General features: G+C 37.3%; 1 protein-coding gene across 1 annotated transcript; it reads right to left on the bottom strand.

Annotated features, from left to right (window-relative positions):
* Positions 1 to 12,091: 12,091 nt before the first annotated feature.
* INHBA (inhibin subunit beta A) lies at positions 12,092 to 23,212 on the bottom strand. Its single transcript, XM_073678223.1, has 2 exons — positions 22,510 to 23,212; positions 12,092 to 15,744 (listed from the first exon to the last, which is right to left on the bottom strand). The coding sequence occupies exons 1-2, from the start codon at positions 22,895 to 22,897 to the stop codon at positions 14,897 to 14,899; spliced, it is 1,236 nt and encodes a 411-aa protein (XP_073534324.1). The 5' UTR covers positions 22,898 to 23,212; the 3' UTR covers positions 12,092 to 14,896.
* Positions 23,213 to 23,821: the final 609 nt, after the last annotated feature.

Raw genomic sequence — 23,821 nt, 5'->3', positions numbered from 1 at the left:
TAAGCAATGGAAAGCCTGTTAGACCATGGTCAGAGCATGGTCTAAGAGGCTTCTGTCAGTGGAGCACTGACAGGTAGAAAGCATTGCAATGCTAGTGTATTGCAATGCTAGTGTATTGCAATGCTTTATACCAGCAATCATGGCCATGAAAGTGAAAATCCCATAGAGGGACTAAGTAAAAAAGAAAAAAAAAAAATCACAAAATAAACAAAATTAAACAAAAATATTATACCCATAAATACGTATTTTTATGAAAATAAAAAAATTACACATCTTTAGTATTGCCGTGTCCGTACCGACCGGACCAATGAAGCTGTCACACTAGTTAACCCCTTCAATGAGCACCATAAAGAAAAAAAAGAGGCAAAAAAATATATTTTTTCAACATACTGCCGAAGAAAAAGTGGCATAAAATATGATAAAAAAGACAAATGTAACTAAAAATGGCATTGCTGAAAATGTCATCTTGGCAACTGCTAAACAGCTCCATCAGTGGAAAAATTAAAAAGTCATAGCTCTCATAATAAAGCAATGCAAAATAATTATTTTTTCTATAAAATAGTTTTTATTGTGTAAAAGCACCAAAATATTAAAAAAATATATAAATGTGGTATCGCTGTAGTAGTACTGACCTGAAGAATAAAGCTGCCTTATCAATCCTATCACACGCGGAGCGGCATAAGAAGAAAAAATAGGAATAGAAAGCAATCAAAAATGTTTTGTGTCAGCAAATGCTACCAATAAATACGTCAACTCGTCCAGCGAAAAACAAGACCTCACATGATTCTATCGGTAGAAATATGTAAAAATTATAGCTCTTAAATATGGCGATGGAAAAACTATTTTTGTAAAAAAAAGCGTCTTTCAGTGTGTGACAGCAGCCAAACATAAAAAATATATATATTTGTCATCTCTGTAATCGCACCGACCAAAAGAACAAAGTCGCCTAATCATTTACTGCGTAAAAAATAAATAAAACCAATTCGTCACCTGCTGTTGATTTGTTCATTCTGCCTCTCAAAGATTGCAGTAAGGCTGGGATCAGATTTATCCTGCGCTTTCACCGGGTTTTGCATGTATATCTCTGAAGTACGTTATTCAGACGGAAACCCCAGAGGAAGATATATAATGAGGCAGATACAGAAACCATGGATGCCGTCCGGCGGATGACCCGGCAGTGTCCATCTTTTTAAGCATCCGTAAAAGAGCGGTCGACCATAATTTTGTGCACTTCTCAAAACAAGTACAACGCTGAACAGAGGCCAGAAGGAGTCCAGAGTAACTCTGCTGTCTCATTATAGTGAATGGGTCCATCAGTGATTTCATCTGAATCACGTCACATGGAAATTTAGATTGAAACCCCAATGTAAGCGCCCACCGTAGAGCACAGGATAAATGTGATCCAAAGTGTTATGTGAAATGTTGTCAAAAAAAGCTTCAAAAGAATCTACAAAAAAAGCAAGTCCCCACTCGGGCCCATCATCTGTTAACTAAAATATAGTCAGCTTTCACATTACTGGTAGCACAAAGGCTCTTAAAAAGCAAAATGGCTCCATGCCCCCAAAAGAAATCCAGCGAATTCTGCACTTCCAAATCCAAATGCGCCCCTCTTTTCTGTGCCCCAGTGTGCCTAAAACACATTTAACGTCCACATGTTTGGCATTTCTGTAGCGATGAGAGCTTGCCTAATTTACAGGTGCATGTCTCTAGAATCACAAGCTGGGAATAATGAACTGAGCACAACAATGTACAGGCAGTACAATAGCAGATCCACTGCTGCTTCTTTCTGAAAAACACCCACGGAGCCAAATCATCACTACACCTATACTCCTATAAATAAATTCCCAAAGGGGTGTAATTTCCAAAATGGGGTCACTTGAGGGGGTTATTCTTTTCTTCTCCTCGCATTTAGAGGCTCTGTATTTGGAGGCCACAAGCTATTCTAGGAAAATCTGTTCTCGAGGAGGCAAATAGTGCTTCGTCCCTCCTGACTCTCACCGTGCGGCTAAGCAGTACTGTACAGCCACATATGGGGTATTTCTACGTTCAGCAGAATTTTTTTTTACAAATTTTGGTACCATTTTTCCTATTTCCACGTGTGACAATGTAAAATCTGGGGCGAAAACAATTTTTTGGGGGGCAAAAATGTAAGTATTTTTTCTTCACTGCCCAATGTCATAAAATTCTTTGACATACGGTGTATATATTATCACTGCACCCCTGGATGAATTCATTGAGAGGTGTAGTTTGTAAAATGGGGTCACTTATGTGGGGTTCGGCTGTTCTGGCACCTCAGGGGCTCTTCCAGGGGGCTATGACACCCCAAAACCAATTACATGTAGTGTATTGTCACAATTATATGTAGTGTATTGGCTCAATCAGGAGAAATTGCATAACAAACTAATGTCCATTTTTTCCTTTTAGCTCATATAATAATTAAAAACTTGAGGCTAAAACAACATTTTAGTGGTAAAAATGTAATTATTCTTTCTTCATCGTCCAATAGTATCAAATTCTGTGAAGCATATGTGGTGTCAACATGCTCACTGCACCCCTAGATGAATTCATTGGGGGGTGAAGTTTGTAAAATGAGATCAAATATGGGGGGGGGTTCTGCTCTTCTGGCACCTCAGGGGCCCTGTGAAAAAACATAGGGAGGGGAGAAAAGGAAATATTCAGCTCACCAAGTGCAAATGGTTTGAAGCCTCCATATGAAGAATGCAATGCATGGACTCCTGACCAGCAGCTGAGCAATAGCAGAGAGAGAAAAGAAAAACCCAAGAAGGTTCCAGCATTCACCAATGATTAAAAGTTTAAAACATGACTTTTAATGAAAAAACAATTCAGGATGGTCAGGACTAAGAGCTCCACAGCTTGAAATTTGTAGACCCGTGTCCTTTTTATCTCCCTCTCCTATGTCACCCCTTCTCCCACTTCATTGATATGGTTTTGCAAAAAAACTTTTTTTAATCTTTTTTTCATTAAAAGTCATGTTCTAAACTTTTAATCATTGGCGGATGCTGGAACTCTCTTGGGTTTTTTTTCTACCTCAGGGGCTCTACCCATTTGACATGGCACCCTCCAGCAAAATCTGAACACCAATATGGCAATTGTTTCCCTCTGAGCTTTGCACTGTGCCTCAAAAGTAGTTTTCACATATGGGATATTGGTATGCTCAGGAGAAATTGCACAACAAATTTTGGAGTTGATTTACTCCTGTTATCCTTGTGAAAATGAAAAAAATTAGGGCTAAAACAACATTTTTGTGGGGAAAAATATACTTTTTTCATTTTTACAGTTCAATATTGTAAAATTCTGTGAAGTACAAGGTACATGTCTAAATAAATTCATTGAGGGGTCTAGTTTCCAAAATGTGGTCAAATGTGGGAGGTTTCCACTATTTAGGCACATCAGGGGCTCTCCAAATGCAACATGACACCCGCAGACCATTCCATCAAAGTCTGCATTCCAAAACCTCACGTCTTCCTTTTCAAGCCCTTGCACCCAAACAATAGTTTTCCCCCACATATGGGGTATTAGCGTACTCAGGAGAAACTGCACAACAGTTTAATTTTCTCCTGCTACCCTTGTGAATATGAAAAATTTGGGGCTAAAATACCATTTTTTTGTGGTAAAAATGTGTTTTTTTTATTTTAATGGCTCAAAGATATAAACTCTATGAAGTACCTGGGTGTTCAAGGTGCTCACCACACATTTAGATAAATTCCTTCAGGGGTCTAGTTTCCAAAATTGGGTCATTTGTGGGGGATTTCCACTGTATAGACACATCTAGGGCTCTCCGAAAGTAACATGGCATCACCTCTTGATTCCAGCTAATTTTGTGTTCAAAAGGTTAAATAGTGCTCTTTCTGTTCCAAGCCCTGCCGTGTACCCAAACAGTAGTTTTCCCCCACATATGTGGTATTTACGTACTCAGGAGAAATTGCACAACAAATTTTGGGGTCCAATTTCTCCTGTTACCCTTGTGAAAATAAAAAGTTTGGGGCTAAAGTAATATTTTTGTGACAAAAAGTAAAATGTTCATTTTTTCCTTCCTCATTGCTTTAATTCCTGTAAAGCAACTGAAAGATTAATAAACTTATTGAATGTGATTTTGAGCACATTCAGGGGTGCAGTTTTTAGAATAGTGTAAATTTAGTTTTTTTTCTGTCATATGGGCCTTCCAAAGTAACTGCAAATGTGACGTGGTCCCTAAAAAAGAAGTTTTTGAAAATTTTGTTAGAAAAATGAGAAATTGCTGATCAACTTTTAACCCTTCTAGCTTCCTAACAAAAAAAATGATGTTGCAGAGGTAAAGTAGATATGTGATAAATGTTATTTTTTAACTATTTTTGGTGACATAACTCTCTGGTTTAAGGGCATAAGAATTGAAAGTTTGAAAATTGAGAAATTTTCGCCAAATTTACGATATTAATAATTGAAAGTTCCAATACAAATACATGTAAGTCATATCAAACAAATTTTACAACTATCATGAAGTACAATATGTAATAAAAAAAAATTCTCAGAATCAGTGAAGGGTTCCAGAGTTATTACCACATAAAGTGACACTGGTCAGAACTTTAAAATTTGGCCTGGTCATGAAGGTGAAAACAGGCTTGGGGTGTAAAGAGGTTATGGGAGTAGTTGGGGCATTGTTACTTTTTAATGGGGAATTTTTACTTTAAGCGGACACCCAGGGGTCATTATTACTTTAAGGGGGCACTTGGTACATTATAACCTTCAAAGGAGCATTGTGAATAATTATGCAAGTTGAAGACTAAATGATCTCTAAAAGGCCTAAAGTTAAAGATGACACATTTCCTTTGTATTTTAGGCACAAAAAAAAATCATCTTTTACATTTTAAAAATTACAAAAAGGAAAATGGGTGATGCAAAAGTTTGGCAACAGAAGAAACAAAACTTGTATTGTTCTGTATGAAAACCCTAAGGAACATTACTTGGGGCACCGTTTCTGAGTGGTCATGCAAAAAAGATTTGGAAAGGTTAGGGGTATGACGTTATGTAAATATTGCACATGCACATGGCATAATATACAGTATGTCACTCTTTCCTGATGTGTACTGTGGAGGGAGGGAGAGGAAGAGAGCTGTGACCATCACTTGTTGTGAATGAAGAATCCTTCATCTCCTCCTGTCTGTCCCAGTTAATGAACTCCTTTCCTCCTGCTCTATCGTCATGCAAAGGAGCCCCGACATCCTGACCATGCTGCCAATATGAGAACAGTCCAGCTATATACAAGCTATATACAGTAAGTGTATGTGTTTGTGTGCAATCTGTCTTCAGAAAGAAAACATTTCCTGGTTCTGTGGAGTCACATAATGCATCACATGATCACTGCCAGTCACTCAGCAGCTTCCACCATTTCTAGAGCTACTGTCCGGCTAAAACACTGGAGTCGAAACAGAAAAGGCAACTTTTCTTGTTTTCATTTGTTCACCGAAGAACTTCTGTTTAATTAGACTGAGTAAATAAACTCAGTCATTCAGCAGACCCTGCTAAACGGGGCTCCTCATGTACCCTGATATCAGTAGAATTATCTTCAGATACAGAACAACTGAGCTCTTTAAAGAAGACCTGTCACAAGGTCAAAAGTGACAAGTTTATGCTCTTATTTTATTCCCTTGGCTCCATTGAATTATTTAGGGTTTTTTAGACTGTTAAAATCCACCATTTGGTTCCAGAGATAAGGGCCATTTTAATTAGTGCTCACTTGTATGGTCTTTACCAATGGGGCGTGGCTTACAGGATTCTCTGGGGAGGGTCTTTAAGCTGTTCTACATGATCACCATGTGAATAACAGCCCCTGGTAAAGACCATGAACGTTAGCACTAAATAAAAAGGGAAAGGAGAAAATATTCAGCTCCACGATGGTGCGAAATAGTTTATTCAATGGAAGAGTACAAAAAAATAGCCATGCACAAAGAACAATTAAAATGTGCAAGGAAAAAATAAAATTAAAAACATTGTATCAATGCGTGCCTAGTGAGATAGCACCCCTAATAAACTAATTTGCACCATTGTGGAGCTGAACATTTTCTGCTTTTCCTCTCTAACTACGTTCTGGCAAAGACAATTTTCTTGCCCCGATTGCTACAATCATTTATGAGGAAGAGCTGGACTTTCTTTTTATAATAACTAAATAAAAAGGCCCATATCTTTGGAGCCGTATGCCGCATTTAAACAAGAATAAATAGCTGTAATATTCTAGGGCAAAAACTGGCTACTTTTGGCTTGGCTTGGCCTCTTTAGAGATAGGTTTACGTGTAATGTTTCTCCTGTGGTATTATCAAGTGGTCAAAAACCGAGTCAAGACATGCACATTTTACCACTAATTGCCCTGGTTTTGTGGCAAATGCACAATAGACTATTTGTGATACGGAAATAGCAGAAAAAAATCCAGCATCATAAAATTAGCAAAAATGTATTTAGAAAAAATCATGATGAAGAACGCTGCTTGCGTTCGAAACGCGTTGCTCTGAATGCAAATATCATGCTATTTTAAATGATTTTTTCAAAATACATTTTTGAAGATTTTATGAACCTGGATTTTTTGTGCTATTGCAGAATATAATGGCGCTCTATAAGCAAGCATAATGACTAGTAAATACAAGAGTATTGGGATGGAACGGTTGAGGAGACAAAGATTGGCTACTAAGCCACTACTGATAGAGTACCGAAATTAATTTTTTTTAATATGTAATTTAGACTGGTCAGAAGTGAATGTCCATGATTTAACCCTGTGTTAAAGGGGTTATCCTATATCTAAAATCTATTTTAATGCCTAATCCCTTTCGTTACTTGCTTTATTTGAAAATATCCTGCTTTTCTCCCTATACAGCTAATCCCTATACTGTATGTGCTTCTTTTTGCTTTAGTTCCTGTAACACTTCATTTGAGGGGAGTCTCAAATGAGACGTCATCAGGAGGATGGTCTTGTACTCACTTCTCCTTCTATCATCCAGCCTGGAACAGGACGATCAAACAGAGTAAAGTAAAAAATGCACATATAGGTTTATTAGCTGTATAGCGTTTATAATCCTGATTAGCAGTGTAGAAAAGAAGAGCAACATATTTTAAAATAAAGCAAATTACAAAAGTGGTTAAGGGTTAAAAAAATATATTTACAAAGGCCATTTTAGGTATCGGACAACCCCTTTTAACCTGTAAGACTGTAGAGCTTGAAACTCTTTAGATTTGAGTCTGATGATTTTTATATCTCAGAAACTCAGTTGAGAAAATCTCCATTTAGAAGTTCAGAAGATGAAACCTTTACTGTGTAAGCCCCAGCTTCATGAATGTAATACTATTCTGAACTGAACCCAAATGTTATAATTAGTTAAGGGCCAGGCTATGAAATTGCTTTAAAAAGTTTCCTCAACCAATTTTTTGTCATTTATGTATAAATATCAGTTTGGAAAATCGATGTGACGGACATAAGTAAAGCGCTCGGATGACACAGTCAGACAAAGTGCAGTGAAAAAAAACACTTAGGGCTGGGCTGTTTGTCCAATGTTGCCTGAAGGTCTACTTTCCTGTGGTGGATTAAGTTGTTAGTTTTACAATGAAGCACTGTGGTACAAATGTTTTCTTAATTCAGGATGATTGTTATGTTGTTTAAATAACTCTTCCACTAATGGTTGAAATTTTCATTTGTTCTTGACTGTTTGTTCATTTCTTTTTTCTTTCTATTTAATGCCATTTAATGATGTTTTTCCCTTAGATTGCTTTTACAGTTTATATTATAAAAACCATATTGCATTACAGAGAAAAGTGATATTTCTATTTGCTCCTACAAAGTTAAAGGCCACTTATATTACTATTGCATTGTTGTAATAACTATATGCAAGTCCCATGGTGTAAACCATATTTTGGCATTATTTGGGTCATGTCATGACAAAAAAAAATGTTAAGGCTTAAAAAAGAAATTATCTATTTTTTTTATTCAGCACAATATTATATATTACTCTTCAATACAATAGATAATAAATTAATATTTGTTCTATACCATTGCAGACTTCCCTACTTTATGTCTACTTCCATTACATGGGAAGTGCTACCGATAACCATGCTGGTGGTCTACAAATATGTAAAGCAATGGAGAATAATGCCCTGGATTATTAGGTAGATAGATTAAATGAGTAAGACACTTGTATTATACATGTCTTAGTCTGAGTGTCTCCTGTGTATTACTCAGAAGCCAATATAGTAATTCCTGGAATAGATGTTAAGAACTAAGTGTCACAATGATGCTTCAAAAATGTGAACTATTCATTCAGTCATGTAGTCTTTGCCTAGAAAAAAAGAATGAAAAGATAGAGGGTTTCTGTAACATATGTAATATATTGTATATGTTTCACTTAGCTGTTCCACAACGCTCATAAAGGGCCAGAAGTGGATATGTTCACCTATGTATACTATAAGTGATATTAAGTTGTTTTTTTTTGTAGGAAACCTCTTCAACAACATCACCATCTGCTCTTTTAGTCCATATAGTCCATATCATTTTATTGTATAGTCCATCATCTTAAATAAGTAAGATTGCAAAGTGCTTGCAAAAACAAACTTTGCAATTTTCTTCATTAAAAATCCTCTCTGTTCTCAGAGGGATTTTTCATTATTGTATATACTCAAGTATAAGCTGACCCAAATATAAGCCAAGGCACCTAATTTTACAACAAAAAACTGGGAAGACTTATTGACTCAAGTATAAGCCTAGGGTGGGAAATGCTGCAGCTACTGGTAAGTTTCAAAAATAAAAATAGATAGCTCTGTAAGTGGAAAAGAGGGTCACCTCCATCATTGTTCTCACCATCATTGTTCTCTCCATCCACATCATTGCTCTCCCCCACCTCGATCATCATTGTTCTCCCTTATCCCCATCATTGTTATTTCCCCCATCCCCATCATTGCCTCCCCCACCTCCATCATTGTTCTCCGCCACCTCCATAATGATCTCTTTCACCTCCATCATCATTGTTCTCCCTCATCCCCATCATTGTCATCTCCCCATCCCCATCATTGTCTCCCCCACCTTCATCATTGTTCTCCCCCACCACTCCTGATTGTCCTGGACCTCTCACCAGTGTATTAGTAAACAAATCAAACAAAATAAAAAAACACTCACCTCTCAGCCCATTCCCCCGCAGCATCATCTCTCTGACACAGGCTCGCACTTCATGATGATGCCATCAAGCCGCGCATGCCTGTGACAGGGAGAAAACACCAAGCAGGAAGCAGAGGACGGATCCCTACTACTCCCCTCTGCTGCTATTTTCTCCTGTAGGCTGCCATTTTCTTCTGTAGGCAGCGGAGCTGCAGGGATCGCTCCCTGCCCGCCGCACAAGATGAGGGCAATCTGGAAATGGGTATATAGTTTAATACTCATACCCAAAGTTATCGGTCAACAATTGCATCTAAGACAGGTGGCTGTATTCCTAGCCAAGGAGCAAAGTGCATGCAGATTGTTTTCTAAATAGAGCGTGCAAACATTGCTAGGAAACCGGCAATCACTAGATCTGGCCAACTTCAATGCCCCTGCGTTTCTCTACTTCAAAGCGGTCTCTGCTCTCTCTCTATATATATATATATATATTTACTAAAGAGTTCTGCTTTTGATTGAGCATGGAAAATATATTTTACAGCTTATAACTTTATATAAACAAAATCATTCTTTGGATCTGAGTACAAATTGATCGATTTAGCCAATTAAGGGCTTATACAAACAGTCATTATGGGCTTTCAGTCTATTGGGCCAGGATGAACCCATTATATATGTGACGTGTGCAGCTGCATTGAAGCCCAGTAGATTAGGGAGCTCACTGCCACCCCCAAAGTAGCTTGCCTTTGTTTCTTTCAGCTTATTACATTGCATGTAGGGGACAGAGCTAATGAATATAGTGCAAATTGTCTCTTGAGAGAGGAAGAGGACTTGAACTCTAGTGCCACCTATTGGAAGTGGCACTCAAGTTCAAGTCCTCTTCCTCTTTGAAGAGACAACTTGCACATTTAATTTCCCAGAGGAGCATGCAAGGCATTTAAGTCTCCTCATACTGGCATGCCAGACTTGGCATGTCACTCTCCACATTGAAAAACCTTACCCCTTAAAATGAATATAGTGGCTCCCATTTAGTAGGGAATTTAGATATTTGGAGAGCAAGGGGCCATTGTTTTTACACAGGTGCCCTCTACTGCATGTGTCTGCACCAGTATAGGACAACATTGTTTCTCCATATACCTCATTTTTCATGAAGATGTGTACATCAGATGCAAAGTTGTGGAGATTTTCATTCCTAGAAATTTTACTAGGGTAAAAACCTCAAAAGTATGTTGCTGTATAGAGGCACCATACAGCGGCATGCAGAATGCCAATGGAACCAAAATACCATACATCGGCATGGAGAACGTCAATGGACCATAATATGAACTTATATGGACTACATACTGTATGGCAATGTACAGAATTTGTGCACAAAACTTTATTGTGTCACCGAGTCCGCACTCAAGTCTTTTGCTATAGTCTCAACATTAGTGTTTGTATTTGTTACTTGTCCCATTCTGTCTATAGTATGAACTATATATAGACACTTGTTTAGTGTGATCTGGGAAAGCTTTTTTTTTTTGCAAAAGTCTACGTTAGAGATGTATATGTAATTAGAATCACGTAAATTACCATGTGTTTAAGGTCTACGATAAGCTAATTAACTTTTAGCAGGATCGTCCCTCCCAAGAAAACAATATCGAAATAGCTCCGCAGGCTTATTTATAGCGTTTCCTTTACATTTCATTCCATTCCATGAAGACCCCGGCATAACAAAAACACACAGTGACAAACGCAAGTGTCTCAGTAAACTCCCTTTATTTAGTTCACTTAAGTTGTTTCATTTTGCTGTTGTTCAAAGAACAAGAGGACAAAAGATCAAGATAAAACCATATCTGACCCAAGCATCTTGCGTGTACATAAAAAAATGACCTCATTATAGGAGTACTCCATAGTTTGTTGTCTTTTTTAGCATCCTTTTTAACAACAGCCTTTTACCAAGACAACCACCTGTGTGCATGGTGGACCTTTTAAAGAAAGTTTTTAAAAAGGATTTGAAAAAACTATTTCAACAGATATTTAAAAAATCATAAATCCTAAAATCTACAAGGAGCTGTTGAGTATTTCCCACTAAATTGTACAGCTAGCATACCGTCCACATGTAAATCATACTGAGCGGTATGCTGTCCAAATAAATAATATCTACTATAAACGAATGCAAACATCTCTTTCAACAAACCGTAAATTAAAAAAAAAAAATACCAGTCCTTTTACACAATAAATATTAAGAAACCATTGACATAGTTGAAAATATTCTCATATAAATTAACAACTTTAATTACATATAGCAGAATGAACATAGGTAAAAGCAATTAACAAAGAGGAAAGTGGAATGCAAATAAAATATTTCCGAGAATGAGTTGGTCGCTATAGCTAAAATATAAAGAAGAAATAGTTTATAGATTTACCATGTTGTTTTATTATTTTACAAAATAAATAAATGTTTTAATAGAGCAACGTAAAAGAATAAATTACCTTTCTGCAAGTTGAAATGTTTTTTTTTTTTTTAATTTTTATTTTTATTAGTATTGAAATGGAAAATGGAAATCTGAACTGCCTTTAATTCTAAAATGTGGCTGTTTAATACCTAGGAATGAACACAATACCCACCGCTTGGTGGAATGCAATGTTGTTGGACCTATATGATTTTTTATTTTTTTTTAACAAACCCTGGCTGATGTGGAAGGTTTATCCAATGGCAAATGTCTGGTGTTAAATATTTTTTTTTTTCTCCGTGATAATTTATTTTAAAGAGTATCACTAAAAAATACAATAATTCATGATAAGGCTTTTTGCATTTTAATTGACCATTAGTTGTATAGATGTCATAATAATCTTACTAAAAGTAAATGTAAAAAAAAAAAAAATCGACAAGAAAAAAAAAGATATTTTCTCCACATAAATGCTTAATGATGAAAAGATTATTTCTGGATAAAGGAGATGGACTCATGGCTTTAGAAAAAAATGTGGTAACATTTACCATTAATTAGTTTTAGTTTTTCTTTTTTCAACAGCTACCTTAAAGGAGGGTTGTCTACAATATAGGATGGCCTGCAAAATGTTTAAATGTGGTAACAATTTCTATTGCTATTTGTGGACATGCAGATTTCATTAAACTAAATTGTCCTCTATGCTATTTAGTAGTGGTCAGCCTTGATTACCATCCTATTTTCTCTCATCTTGTCATGCAGATTTTCTGTTTCCTATACTTTCATTGTAAATTATAGAAAGACACTATATACTGTAGAACAAATCTTTTTTTTTTTTTTCCATGAGTCGGAGGATACATAATGGCCTCCTGTGTCAATTTATATTTCCCTCTTAATCTGACCTTAATTTGCCTTGCTCAGATGTCAATGTTTTTTTTATTTTTTATTTTTTAAATAAATCTATACAGTAACTTAGAGTTATGTTATTTTTAATAGTGGCTAACGGAAATTAAAATCTCTTTAAGTAGTGTTTTAATTTTTCATAACCTACGAGGATTATGACCACCATCTAGAAAAGTATTTGGTTATTACCTTTACAGTCCTTTCATGACTTACAATATTACAAGTAAAATATAAAGCTTACAAAAAGTGGTTATTATGCGTCTGTTAATGTTGTGTGACATCAATTTGCTGGTTTCAATTGAGGGGATTTCATTTGTTTTATGCCTAACATGACTAAATACTTTAAAATGAAGAAATTCACCTCTATAGAATACAGTACAAATTTAAAACCTGGAATCATTTAACAATATCTGTAGATATTCTTCTTTCAATTTAGTCTTCAAACATTGAGTTTGACATTTGTTTTTTTTGGAAAATTAGTGTCTGGGTGAGGATAAATAATTTTTTTTTGCAAAATATTAAGGCAAACAAAAAATTAATTTAGTAGATTACCGGTGACACTGATGATATAAAACATAGGTGTCATGGTCATCAAGGTACTAATTTGTTAAAAAGTTTTGGATTTTGTAGTGTATTGGAGAACCATACTCACTCATAGTGAGCAATAGATCAGGCATAAAACACCATGTACATATTAATGAATAAAAAAATATTGAGTTTGACAGTCTCTTTAAAGGAATGCTCTTTTCGTAGGCCCATTTTTTATTTTCTATGGCTTCAATGTAAACTGACAAATTAATACTAAGATACTGAAGTTACTGTATGAGGAACCCTTGTGATTAAACTAGCAGTGTGAAGAAAGAATAAAAGTTAAAGCGATGAAGTTATGTTTTTACAAATTTCCGGCTTGAAAATGAGTTATGTACAGAAGTGTAAAACCTTTACACTCTTTAACTTTCCAAGTCCTTTTACATTTTTGATCATATTTTCTTTCAGTCCTTTTTTAATGCAAAAGAAGCTTGAAATGTGTCAGTAAAATAAGCAAATACATAGATTGCCTTAAAATGCAAGCTAAATACTGTGGGAAAAAAAATCGAAACGATTCGACAAATGCAGACATAATTATTTCATAATATCGACTGCTGCCATGATACTTTGTCTTACCGAAATGTTCCGTTGGTGTAAGTCGTTAATGTATGGAACACCTCTCCCGGAGACAATTACATCGGTTGGCAATTACAGTTAATTAGAATGTTTTTTAATTTTTCTACTGGTTTGGATGTGGCACAGTATGAAGCTTGCATTACTGTCAAAAGATAACCTATTTAAGTCATTTGTTCCATAAGCCAAGAAAATCTTATCTTTGATAAAGATTTACCCGTTAGCAGAATGATAATCAGCAAAGAAAATATGGAAAAATATGGTACAGAGAAAAAAAATTGCTGAAGTGCCATTTTCTAAACGAAATACAAGCTGCTTAAGGGCAGCACAATTACCCATAAATGAATGGAAATAAAATATGTAATTTTGGCTTTGATACATTTTCTTTTACACTCAATCCTTTAAATTCTTCCCTCCCATATGCTCAGTGATTATTAACCACAGGCAGACTTATATCTTCACACATGTCTTTGGTGTAAGTGTCTCATTAAAGGTAGAAAAAATATTGAAAATAGTCATAAAAATATCTATTTTGATGTGTGCTGTAGCATTTCTGATATAGCTCATGTTAAGTGCAGCTCTTAAAACCTCTCTTGAAAATACTTGTTAAATAAGGATATTAAACAGGTCAAATACTGTTGTAGTGCAAATAAAAAAGAAACATTTTTTTTTTTTTTTTACAAAATATAGAAATGTTTGGTTCCAGTATCTGAACCAACATGTTCCTTTCAAGTATCTCTCATGAAAGAACAAAAATATTAAACATGTTACTTCCACTGAAAAGTCTCTCTTTTCTTTGTTTTGGGTAAACAGTTTTCAAACCCCATAAGTTGCATAGTTCTAAGATCGTAAGCACCTTAGCGAAATTTAACTTTGTATGCTTTCAATTTTTTTTTTTTTGCAGTAATAGTGCAGAGGAAGAAGTCGAGCCCCCCGCGCAGTAAAGATACTTTTAGAGTCTTAAGAAGGTGGTCTGGATCTCTGTATATCTATCTATACAAACTGGTATAAATGCAAACACATTTACGCAAACAGTGAATGTGATGTATCTATAGATATACAGGTGTATTCTCGTGCCTTTAAGTCTGTTGGTCACACTCCTGGCTAGAAGAGCAGGAAATGTTCCTTTCGTATATTGGTTGCTGCAGGTGTAGAACTTGCACTTCCTCTGTATCTTATTTCTTCTTCCATTGATCATTGCTCAACTGCAAGTCATTTGTCGTCTTCTTGATTAGCGGATTCAATAACAGACACTGTTTCTGCATTTTCTTCTTTTTTTTTTTTACGAGCAACCACACTCTTCCACAATCATGTTCTGGATATCTTTTTTAATAATATTTTGTCCATCGTCATAGTACAGCATGGACATGGCTCTCAACTTGGAGGGAACACAGCAAGATTTGATACTATTGAAGGGACTGTGGCCTTTAACCCGATACTGGTGAATGACTGTGGAATGAAATGACAGAGAAGCCCCAGATGTCCCTGCAATGTGGTTAGGGCAATCTCCCTCGCAGTAATTTGCATGATAGCCAGGAGGTGCTATGATCCAGTCGCTCCAGCCAATGTCCTTAAAACTTACATAAAAATGCTTTTTACAGCAGTTGCTTACTTTACCGTCACATTCTAAGCCACGTTTCCTTCGTCGGTGAGGGTGTTCGTCTGTCTGCTGAGCCACAATCATTAGGAAAGGTCTATGTGACTGCTCTTTTTCTTCTTCACCTCCAATTGCCCCTGCTTCTTTGTCCTCATCATCTTTTCTCTTCCGCTTACCAAGCAAGACAGGGGTTGCTCCTGATTCTTGGCATTGGTCACAGGCTATTCGAACATCCATTGATGACTTTCCATGATTCAGAAGGCGCTGAATGCTCCCAGATATAGGGAATGTATGCCAGCCACTTTTCTTTGTGTCCACCACTTTCTCGGCAATCAACACTTCATTTTTGTTCCCATCAGATCCTCTGTGCTCCTTCTGTCCTCGTTGCTGCTGGTACAATCGAATTGTTAATCTCGCCCGACTTCGATTGGCTTTGGAGAGTTTAAGGAAAAGCCAAAGTTCTGCTTCCCTGATGATCAATAGATCGCTGCCTTCTTTGGAAATTTCAAAGTGAAGTATCTTCTTTGAGGGTCCTACAGATCAAGGGCAACAAAACAAAATATAAATATTATTTTAGTCATTTCACTTTCAGCTATATTGCATGTAGAATTTTAATATTATCCTATATGATTCATATGTTGGAGAAGATATATAGCACAATGGGTGAGGTTTTGGGTTTTAAGAGTTTGCTCAGTTCTTCCACTACTTTTCATAGCAATATTGTTGACTGCTCCTAAATATTGTTTCTAAAGCATCTTCTGTGTAACACTGCAGGATACATATCATGCAAGTCATTAACTCCAAATGGGAATATGTCTGAGGCCTCTTGATTACTAATAATCCCCAATACATCTGCATGGCATATTCGGCTTTCATCATTACACGGATCTACAAGGGCATACACATGTGACTCTACCGTTAGTTCACTAAGTAACTTTGTTTCCCATAGCATTACAAGCAGCAGATTTTCCATAAACTCTGCATCTTCTAATATATCTTACGTTTAAGTCTTGCAATGGGATGTAGATATGTAGAATAGTGTTTAAAACAGAAGAAAAAATCACAAAAGTAGTAGAGCTGAGTATGTAATTTGGCACGACTTACTTTGATGTCATGATCTCTGTAGTTTCCTTATAGGACTGATTCATTGTGACATTACACTAGAAGAAACAAAGTCAGCTCTGCTGCATCTGCATCTTATCCACGTAGAGTAAAAGTTTGCACATTTATTTACCTGCCTGAGCGCCTGTCTTGCATAAGCAGATTTATAAAGTGTTTATAGAAAGCTTTGTCATTGACAGCTATGTTTCTAATTTAACATGCTGTGTGCATGATAATTATAGCACTCTGGTGGTAGATATGCTGAGGAATGGATATAATCAGAGAAGAGCATATTTTGGGATGTTTTCTCCTATGCATATACTTGTTGGCATAATGGTTCTGATCGTGAACATCATGATGTGGGGGCGTTCCCTTGATAAAGACTCCATGTACTTGGCAGAGGGTGAAATGAGTAATAGGTTCTGCTGGGTTATTTGATCATGAGCAAATGAAGCGTTTCTTATTATAACAAGTATTACTTTATTAGGGGAAGGTGACAGTTTCGAAGACAGTGAACGTTTTTTTTACTGTTCCAAAAAAAAAAAGAAAAAAAAATGATCAGAATCTCACAGATGGTCACTGCCATTCTTTCTCTCGATGATATAAGCAGTTTGGGTGATGACTAGTTAGTACGGTGTTTTATAGGCTTCGAATGTGTTGCTGCAGTACAGGCAGGACTGTCTATGTTTCGGTCTGCTACAACATGTTGTGTACTAATAACTGGAACACATAAAATGATATTCTGTTCCTGCTTGTATGATTTCAGGGCTGTTGCACATTTCGAGGAAGTATATTCATGTCAACTATTTTACAATAAAATCATAAAGAAAGCAGGACAAGTCTTCTAAAGAGGCTTGAGAAGATCAGACCTACTGATATTTTTGTGATCAGAGTCTTTTATCCCTCTGCAGGCATAGCTACACCGTACAAACATGCTAGAAGATAATATCAGCGGGCCCAATGAGTTGGGACTATCAGTTGCTGCTAGAATATAGATACCCACAGCACCCTTGGCTTTATGAGACTTACATATATTGACTAATCAACACTATAATGTAATGTGTTGTACAATGAAGCATGTGGGTTCCTTCATCGTAGCGATCAGTGGTGGTCCATAGACCTGCATCTTTACTCTAACATGTAAGAATATAGATACTTGGAGGTAAATTTTATAGTTTTGTGATGTTGGTGAGTAGTCCATTGAGGTGGAGGTACTGAACAGAATGAGAACACTTAGGACATGATACGAGATGAGAAAAATGTTTTTAAACAATAACTAAACTTTTCAAAAACTTTTTTTCAAGTTCTAGTTGCATGTCAGAAGTTTAAAATCAGTAACGGTCCAGGTCCTGAGCACAAAGAGGCAAAATGGCTCAGTTGATTGTCATATTGACTTAGACTTTCTATGAGTCCGTACAATGCTCCGCTCAAGCCTTGAGGATCAGCTAAGCTCTTATGCACCTTTCTTTCAGCGAGCAGTGGGAGTCTCAGGACCAGAAACCCTACAAATCAAAACTTATTTCACATTTCTGTCAAAAGTTTGTTTTAGTTTTCCTATTTTTTATGTCACTTGATGGATTTTTATTTAAAAAGTGTTATTTTTGTCATTATTAGGGTCTTGTGTACTTTAATTACTGTGACAGGACTATGATGTCTTCTAAAGGTAGTTAGACTATCTGAGAATTTTACTGTAAGTTAGTTAGGAGCCCAATATCCGTATGGAGCACATATGAGTTCATGAGATTCAGGGAATGTGTCTTAAAACAGCCTATCTATTATTATAAGGGTGTACCCAAATTTAAAGGCGCTCTTCATGTTTTTTAATAGGTTTTGGTCTTAAATTAATATAACTCGGAAGGCTCTTCCTTATCTACACTATATAAAAGGCAGATCCTTTAGAAAGTCATTATTTACATTCTGGCCTATGTATGCAAGCCGACAAAATCCATTCATTACTCTCTATAAACATAGTTTATGTATCTCGTCTACAGAGACCTCATATATGAATGATCTGCCTGGATTTCCCAAGCTCAGCTTCTACAGACTGACTTATCATAGAGTCCAACATGGCTGTAGTCAGAATCACTGAGAGAAATCATGAATGTAGATGTAAAGTCATTACTGGTTATGTTGTAGTTGTCTTTTCAAGCTTACATTTGTGTAGTTGGAGGGGCTTGTCATCTTTAAAGGTGCCTTACTTTTCACACCTATACTAGAGTGCACACATTTCGTGCACTAGGAGCATACTTGTCTAGGAAGATCAAATATTCCTAAAACCGGCCGACGTTTCTTGAATCAATACGAGTTCAATAGAAGTGCTACTTATAAAGGGAAAATGAGGTAGGTAAAATAATAGGCAAACTAAATAAAGCCTTGCTAACAGTAACCCTATAAGAGAACCTTGTGAGAAATATTGGCAGATTATGAGTGAGTCTTTGAGAGTGATACTATGTGCACAGGCTTCGTACAACTTACTGTGTATGCCTTAACTTCTGCAAAGAGACATCTTGGCATGACACACAGCCGCCTGCCTGATATACATACCATCAGTTAAATTATCCAGGAATAAACTAACACTGCAGTGCGACTTCCTGCTAAATACGTTTCTGTCGCACACACTTAATAATAATAATATGAAGGGAATGTTAGCAGAAATGCGGTGTTGTGATGGAGCTCAATCGGCTGCCAACAGTCAACCAGCCTGGTGGCCCTTTAGTTTTTGGATGATACATTTGAACTTACTTTTCTTTATGGACTACAAAGTATTTCTGAAAAAAATAAAATTTTGCATTTCGGCCGCTTTCAAGTCCGGCAATGAATATGTATTAGTATGTTTTATCTGTAGCTAGATGAATTTGTATCCTCGAAAACCAAGTTGAAATTGTATTCTTAGAAAGAAAAGTGCCATAAATAGAGAAGACATGTTATTTTTCACCGCAAGCTCGTTCCAGATCAGTAAACTCATTTCCAAAATGAGAAAAGATTTGCACGATGTTCCCATCAAAAGAGAACAGCTCCTTTTGACTTTTCTCTCTTCTGTCACTTGCTTAAGCCAAACAGTTGTGAAGGTTCTGATAAATGCTACCCTCTCGGAGCTAACTTCTATTGAAATATTGCCCTTGTTTGCCCTTTGTCAATATGATGTAAATGATTGCAGAATGATTGAAATCCACCAAGATGAATGTGACTAAAGGCCTTATTATACGACAAGAAGAAATCCGACCGTTGTCTCCCGTTAATTGCAATTGCAGTCAATGAGAAAATCGCAGGCAGAAAACTACCTAATCTGCTTTTGTCCTTGTGTAGAATAGAGATCTAAATCATGAGTATGTCAGCTTGTGGATATATTAAATCATGCCAGGGAAGAGCTGCATTGTTTGTGAGTTCTTGTGTGCAATCATATATATTCTTTATTTGACTTAACATCTCGCTATGGTGCCTGCTCTTATTCTTTTCCGTAGAAAGGTAGTCAAGATGTTGCTTTTATATAACAGCCCTTACCAGTGGATAGGACAGCAGTTATCCAATGAGACTTTACTGCATGAGAAGTCATTAGGTACAAGAAGTAGCTGGGGAAATGCAGTCTGCAGTAGCCAGTGCCCTCTAGTGGCCATTAAAATGAAGCTACTGTTTCACAGGACTGCAAGTTTTACTGGACATATTAGCATTGGTGTTTAGCTATTTGCAATTCTGCTGTACATATCAAGTAAATGAAACCCAAAGATGAAGCATGTTGTCAGATATTATGTTTCCCTGTATTAATGTGCAGTAAATATAAGTTTGGAATAAATGGATGATTTGTATTACCGCCTGGAATGATACATGTGATCCATAGCAAGGAAATATTATCACTGGCCTCCTCAATGCCACCAGACATCTGTTGTATGGTTATCATTCCATGCTACTCATTAGCTGCTATCAGATGGCTAGAATAATGATATACGCTATGTTAAAAGGACACCTCTAAATGACAAGAGTGATGGATTAGCACTTTTTATATTTTGCAAAAATGGCATTTAGATATGTGTTTTCAAAGGAATTGTCTGACTATACCTAGAACACGAAACCAGAGAGTGTGATGGACCAGGAGTGTTGGAGATATGACCTCTCTACTGTGTCCTAGCCCATAACTGGTCTCCCACTCGGCTTCTACGTATCAAGACTTGTCTACTAGCTCATTAGGCAAAATATACTCGACACTAATTCTAAGAACTTTTATCCTGACCCAATGAACGCTCATATGAACATTTGAAAAATTTTGGCCAATTCACCTGTCCTGACCTGTGACGTCTCCACCAGAGGCTTTTCTGAGTCTTAAACTATGGTCGCCCCCCAGTGTAATGCAGCAACCACCCGTTTGGCCGAATGCTTTTCCCTGCTGCAAGCCAACCAGATTAGATCATGTAATTGACAAGGTTGTTGTGAGGTTGCAGCGAGCCCAATGAAAGCAACGGAACTTCTCGAAAGTCTGACATCATGGAGCAGCTGCGCTCCAGCCACAGCAGGTTTTTAATTGATATGACAACATCAGTCGGACTGTTATATCGTCCATTTTATAACTAACGAATTTTTTTCTTGCCACAATTTTTTTTGGAAGATTTTTTTTTTTTTTAAAGTATAATATAGGATGAAATTACCTGCCAAGATATTCTCTGCCTAGCAACCGATTCATACATTACATAATGAATAGCCTTATGCTTGCAGAATATAACGTTTTGGCATCCAATTAGGAGTATTGGCTTCAACACATTAAAGCCAGAAGGTTTATACTTCTATTTATCTCGTGTAGGGAGAATATGGATTACGCCAATAGGAATCTTACTCACAGCGCAGCTGGGTAACCTGAAGAGCCAACATGCATCTTTATTGTATGCAAACTTTTCTCCTAGTAAGTGGCCTTGTAAAGCAATCCAGGAGTGCGGCGGGTGCCTTCTCCACACATGTGAATTGCATTTCTTCAGGAAGCCATATGAAGCCGGACTGGTAACTTTCAGGCTTGATAACACAGTCTCATTGACAGTGAGCTAGGACGCAATACTTCATTGTGTACTCAGGAGCAGCAGAAAGCTGGCAGGAATGTCTGATCTGAGAGCATGCACACACTGCAAGGCTTTTCCTGCAGACAGAACATCTGAGTCAACAGGTTTTTTAAGACTGGAAACTCTGAGTGCTGTCCTAATTGTTTATATTGCTGGAGCGCACTTTAAACAGAAATGCTTATAGTTCCCGCACATACTTTGACTACCATGTTCTGCGCTAAACAATGACATTCTTTTTACTTTGGCTTAGAGGCAAGAATACCTAAAAAAAAAAAAAAAATATGTGTTTACAAGCCCATTCCTCGTAACAGTTTTGGCTAACCTGAGGTTTGACAGCCTCACAGCTTCTTCATGCTGCAGAGTATTTCAGCAAACAGCCAGTGCTAAACTTTTATTCTTGTGATTGAATAAAAAAAAAAAAGCACTTGTGCTCCAGATTGGGATCCTAGAGACGTTTCCAAAGGCTCCTCGGAAGAAGCGCAGAAACGTTCTTTTCTAATGGATATTTGACCATTTTCGGCAGTGCTGTAAGGTGAGCTTGTTGGTGTGCAGATGATGGAGCACTTTAAGATGACTCCTCTGTGGGATAGTATAACTCCTACTTTAGGAGGGGAATATATACAGCAGTTAAAGTCATCTCCTTGCCTAATTTTACAGCTGTGGCGGCTGCAAGTGCGCAGCTCTCTGAGCTCTGCTACCTGGCACAGCAGCTGTGCATTACAGATGCATGCAGTTACCCCCAGTGCCACTTCATCTTCCTTCTGCCTAAGTTTCGGCTTAACCCTTAATTGTCATTGCTACCTTTAGCTACAAATAACACGCTTATTGTTTTTTTGTGCCCTGCCGGCTAATTGCATTGCTAGGATAAAAACATGCCCTAAGGGCTGAAGTCATATTTAGCCCTGTTAGCCGGGGGTTCTTGTGGAGTTTTGCAGAATGTTCATCCCCTCCCCCTCTCAAACACTTGTACTTTGTTAAAGATTCTTAGAGATAGCTCATTCTAGGTGAATTCAGCAAATGTAAACAGGTAGGCTGCAGCCAAGGTTAGATCACAGAAAACACATTATTTGGGCATTACCCCCTTGGGAATTGCTATTTATGGACATTTTAAATTGTTACGTTGCTTCATAGCCCCAAAAATGTGACAGTCGCACTCACCTGCTTCAGCAAAAGTGATGATTTCTGAAGTTTGCTCCAAGATTTCATTCATTTCTGCTCTCCGTGCAATAACATCATCTATTTGCACTTGGCCATCCTCTCCCACTTTCCCCACGTGAACTTTCTTGATGGCGTTTAGAAGCGCAGCTTTAGGCACTGGCTGAGTGATGTTGGGTCTGTCCCTCATATGCAGCATATTTAGGATGTGCTTCTTCACTGCCTCAACCATGTCAGTCTGAGAAGTGGGTGCATCCTTGTGGAATCTAGAGAGCGAGCATGATGGACAGTCTGTGGCGGAGCTGTGCCCCTCAGATCCTGGAGTTGGCGTACTCCTCACCATAATCCAGCAAAGTACCAGCAGAAATCCCTTCAGTAAATGGACAGACATCCTGACACCAGCTTTTATAGGCTTGCTTTTTTTTTTTCTTCTTCTTCTTCTTTATTCTCTGCGTGAAAAGCTTATCCCTTAAAAGAAGAAAAAACTAGAACTTTTTTTGTTTCCCTCTAATGAAAAATATAATCTGAAGCAAAACAGAGAAAAAGTTTTTCAGTGTAGTTTTAGTTAGCAGTGTCTCTCTTAGTCTTCAGTAAGTGCTGTGAGTACTTGAGGCTGTCAGTGAGGAAAAGCTCTGACTTCTGTCTCAGAGTGAGAGAGAGAGAGTGAAAAAGAGACAGACAGAGAGGACGATTGGCCTCAACTAAGTGAATGAGAGGGTGGGAGTTTGGTCTATGAGTAAGGAAGGGGAGGAACATTTCAAGCTCTGCTCTGGTGCTCCAAGCTATACACACCAATGTTAATGTTTTCACCGCCCTCCTCTTTTATCTTTTCTTTTTTCTTTTTTTTTTAGTCTCCAGAGCCTCGGAATCTGATCTCTTTTTTCATCATATTAGACACATTATTGTCTGAAGCTGCCCATGTTACATACTCTCTATATCCTATTGCCATGTGCACAGCAGCTCCCAGGTTTTCGCACGCTGTTCTTCACAGGTATCCTAGCTAAGCTCAGACCATTTTATGACTTTTGGAGAGAAAAATAAGTAACTTAACACAAATACCTCTGGCAGTCATTACTACTGTCCCGCCACTGCTCGGAGCAGAAGAAGGAGGGGGGGAGACAACCTAGGTGTATAGACAATAACGTATAGTGCGGCTGATGATGAAGAATTACGAAATACTCGATGACACAGCTGCGGTCTGTTATTGCACTGCCTTATGAGCAATCACGAGCAGCAAACTTGGGGTTTCCTGTACAACTGATTCAATATCATTACAGTGACTAAAAGAAAGTCTTCACTTTATTCCCACAGACTA

Source organism: Phyllobates terribilis, unplaced genomic scaffold (genome assembly GCF_046119375.1).
Source record: "Phyllobates terribilis strain yellow unplaced genomic scaffold, ASM4611937v1 Scaffold_4__5_contigs__length_816908805, whole genome shotgun sequence".
Taxonomy (NCBI): domain Eukaryota; kingdom Metazoa; phylum Chordata; class Amphibia; order Anura; family Dendrobatidae; genus Phyllobates; species Phyllobates terribilis.
The sequence above is the reverse complement of the archived record's forward strand: the minus strand, read 5'-3'. Positions and strand labels throughout refer to the sequence as shown.

Excerpts from the sequence above, each read along its gene's own strand:
- INHBA (XM_073678223.1), bottom strand. The coding sequence starts at position 22,897 with ATGTCTGTCCATTTACTGAAGGGATTTCTGCTGGTACTTTGCTGGATT. Across the intron at positions 15,745-22,509 it reads CATCACTTTTGCTGAAGCAG|GACCCTCAAAGAAGATACTT; the intron begins GTGAGTGCGACT and ends CTTGATCTGTAG.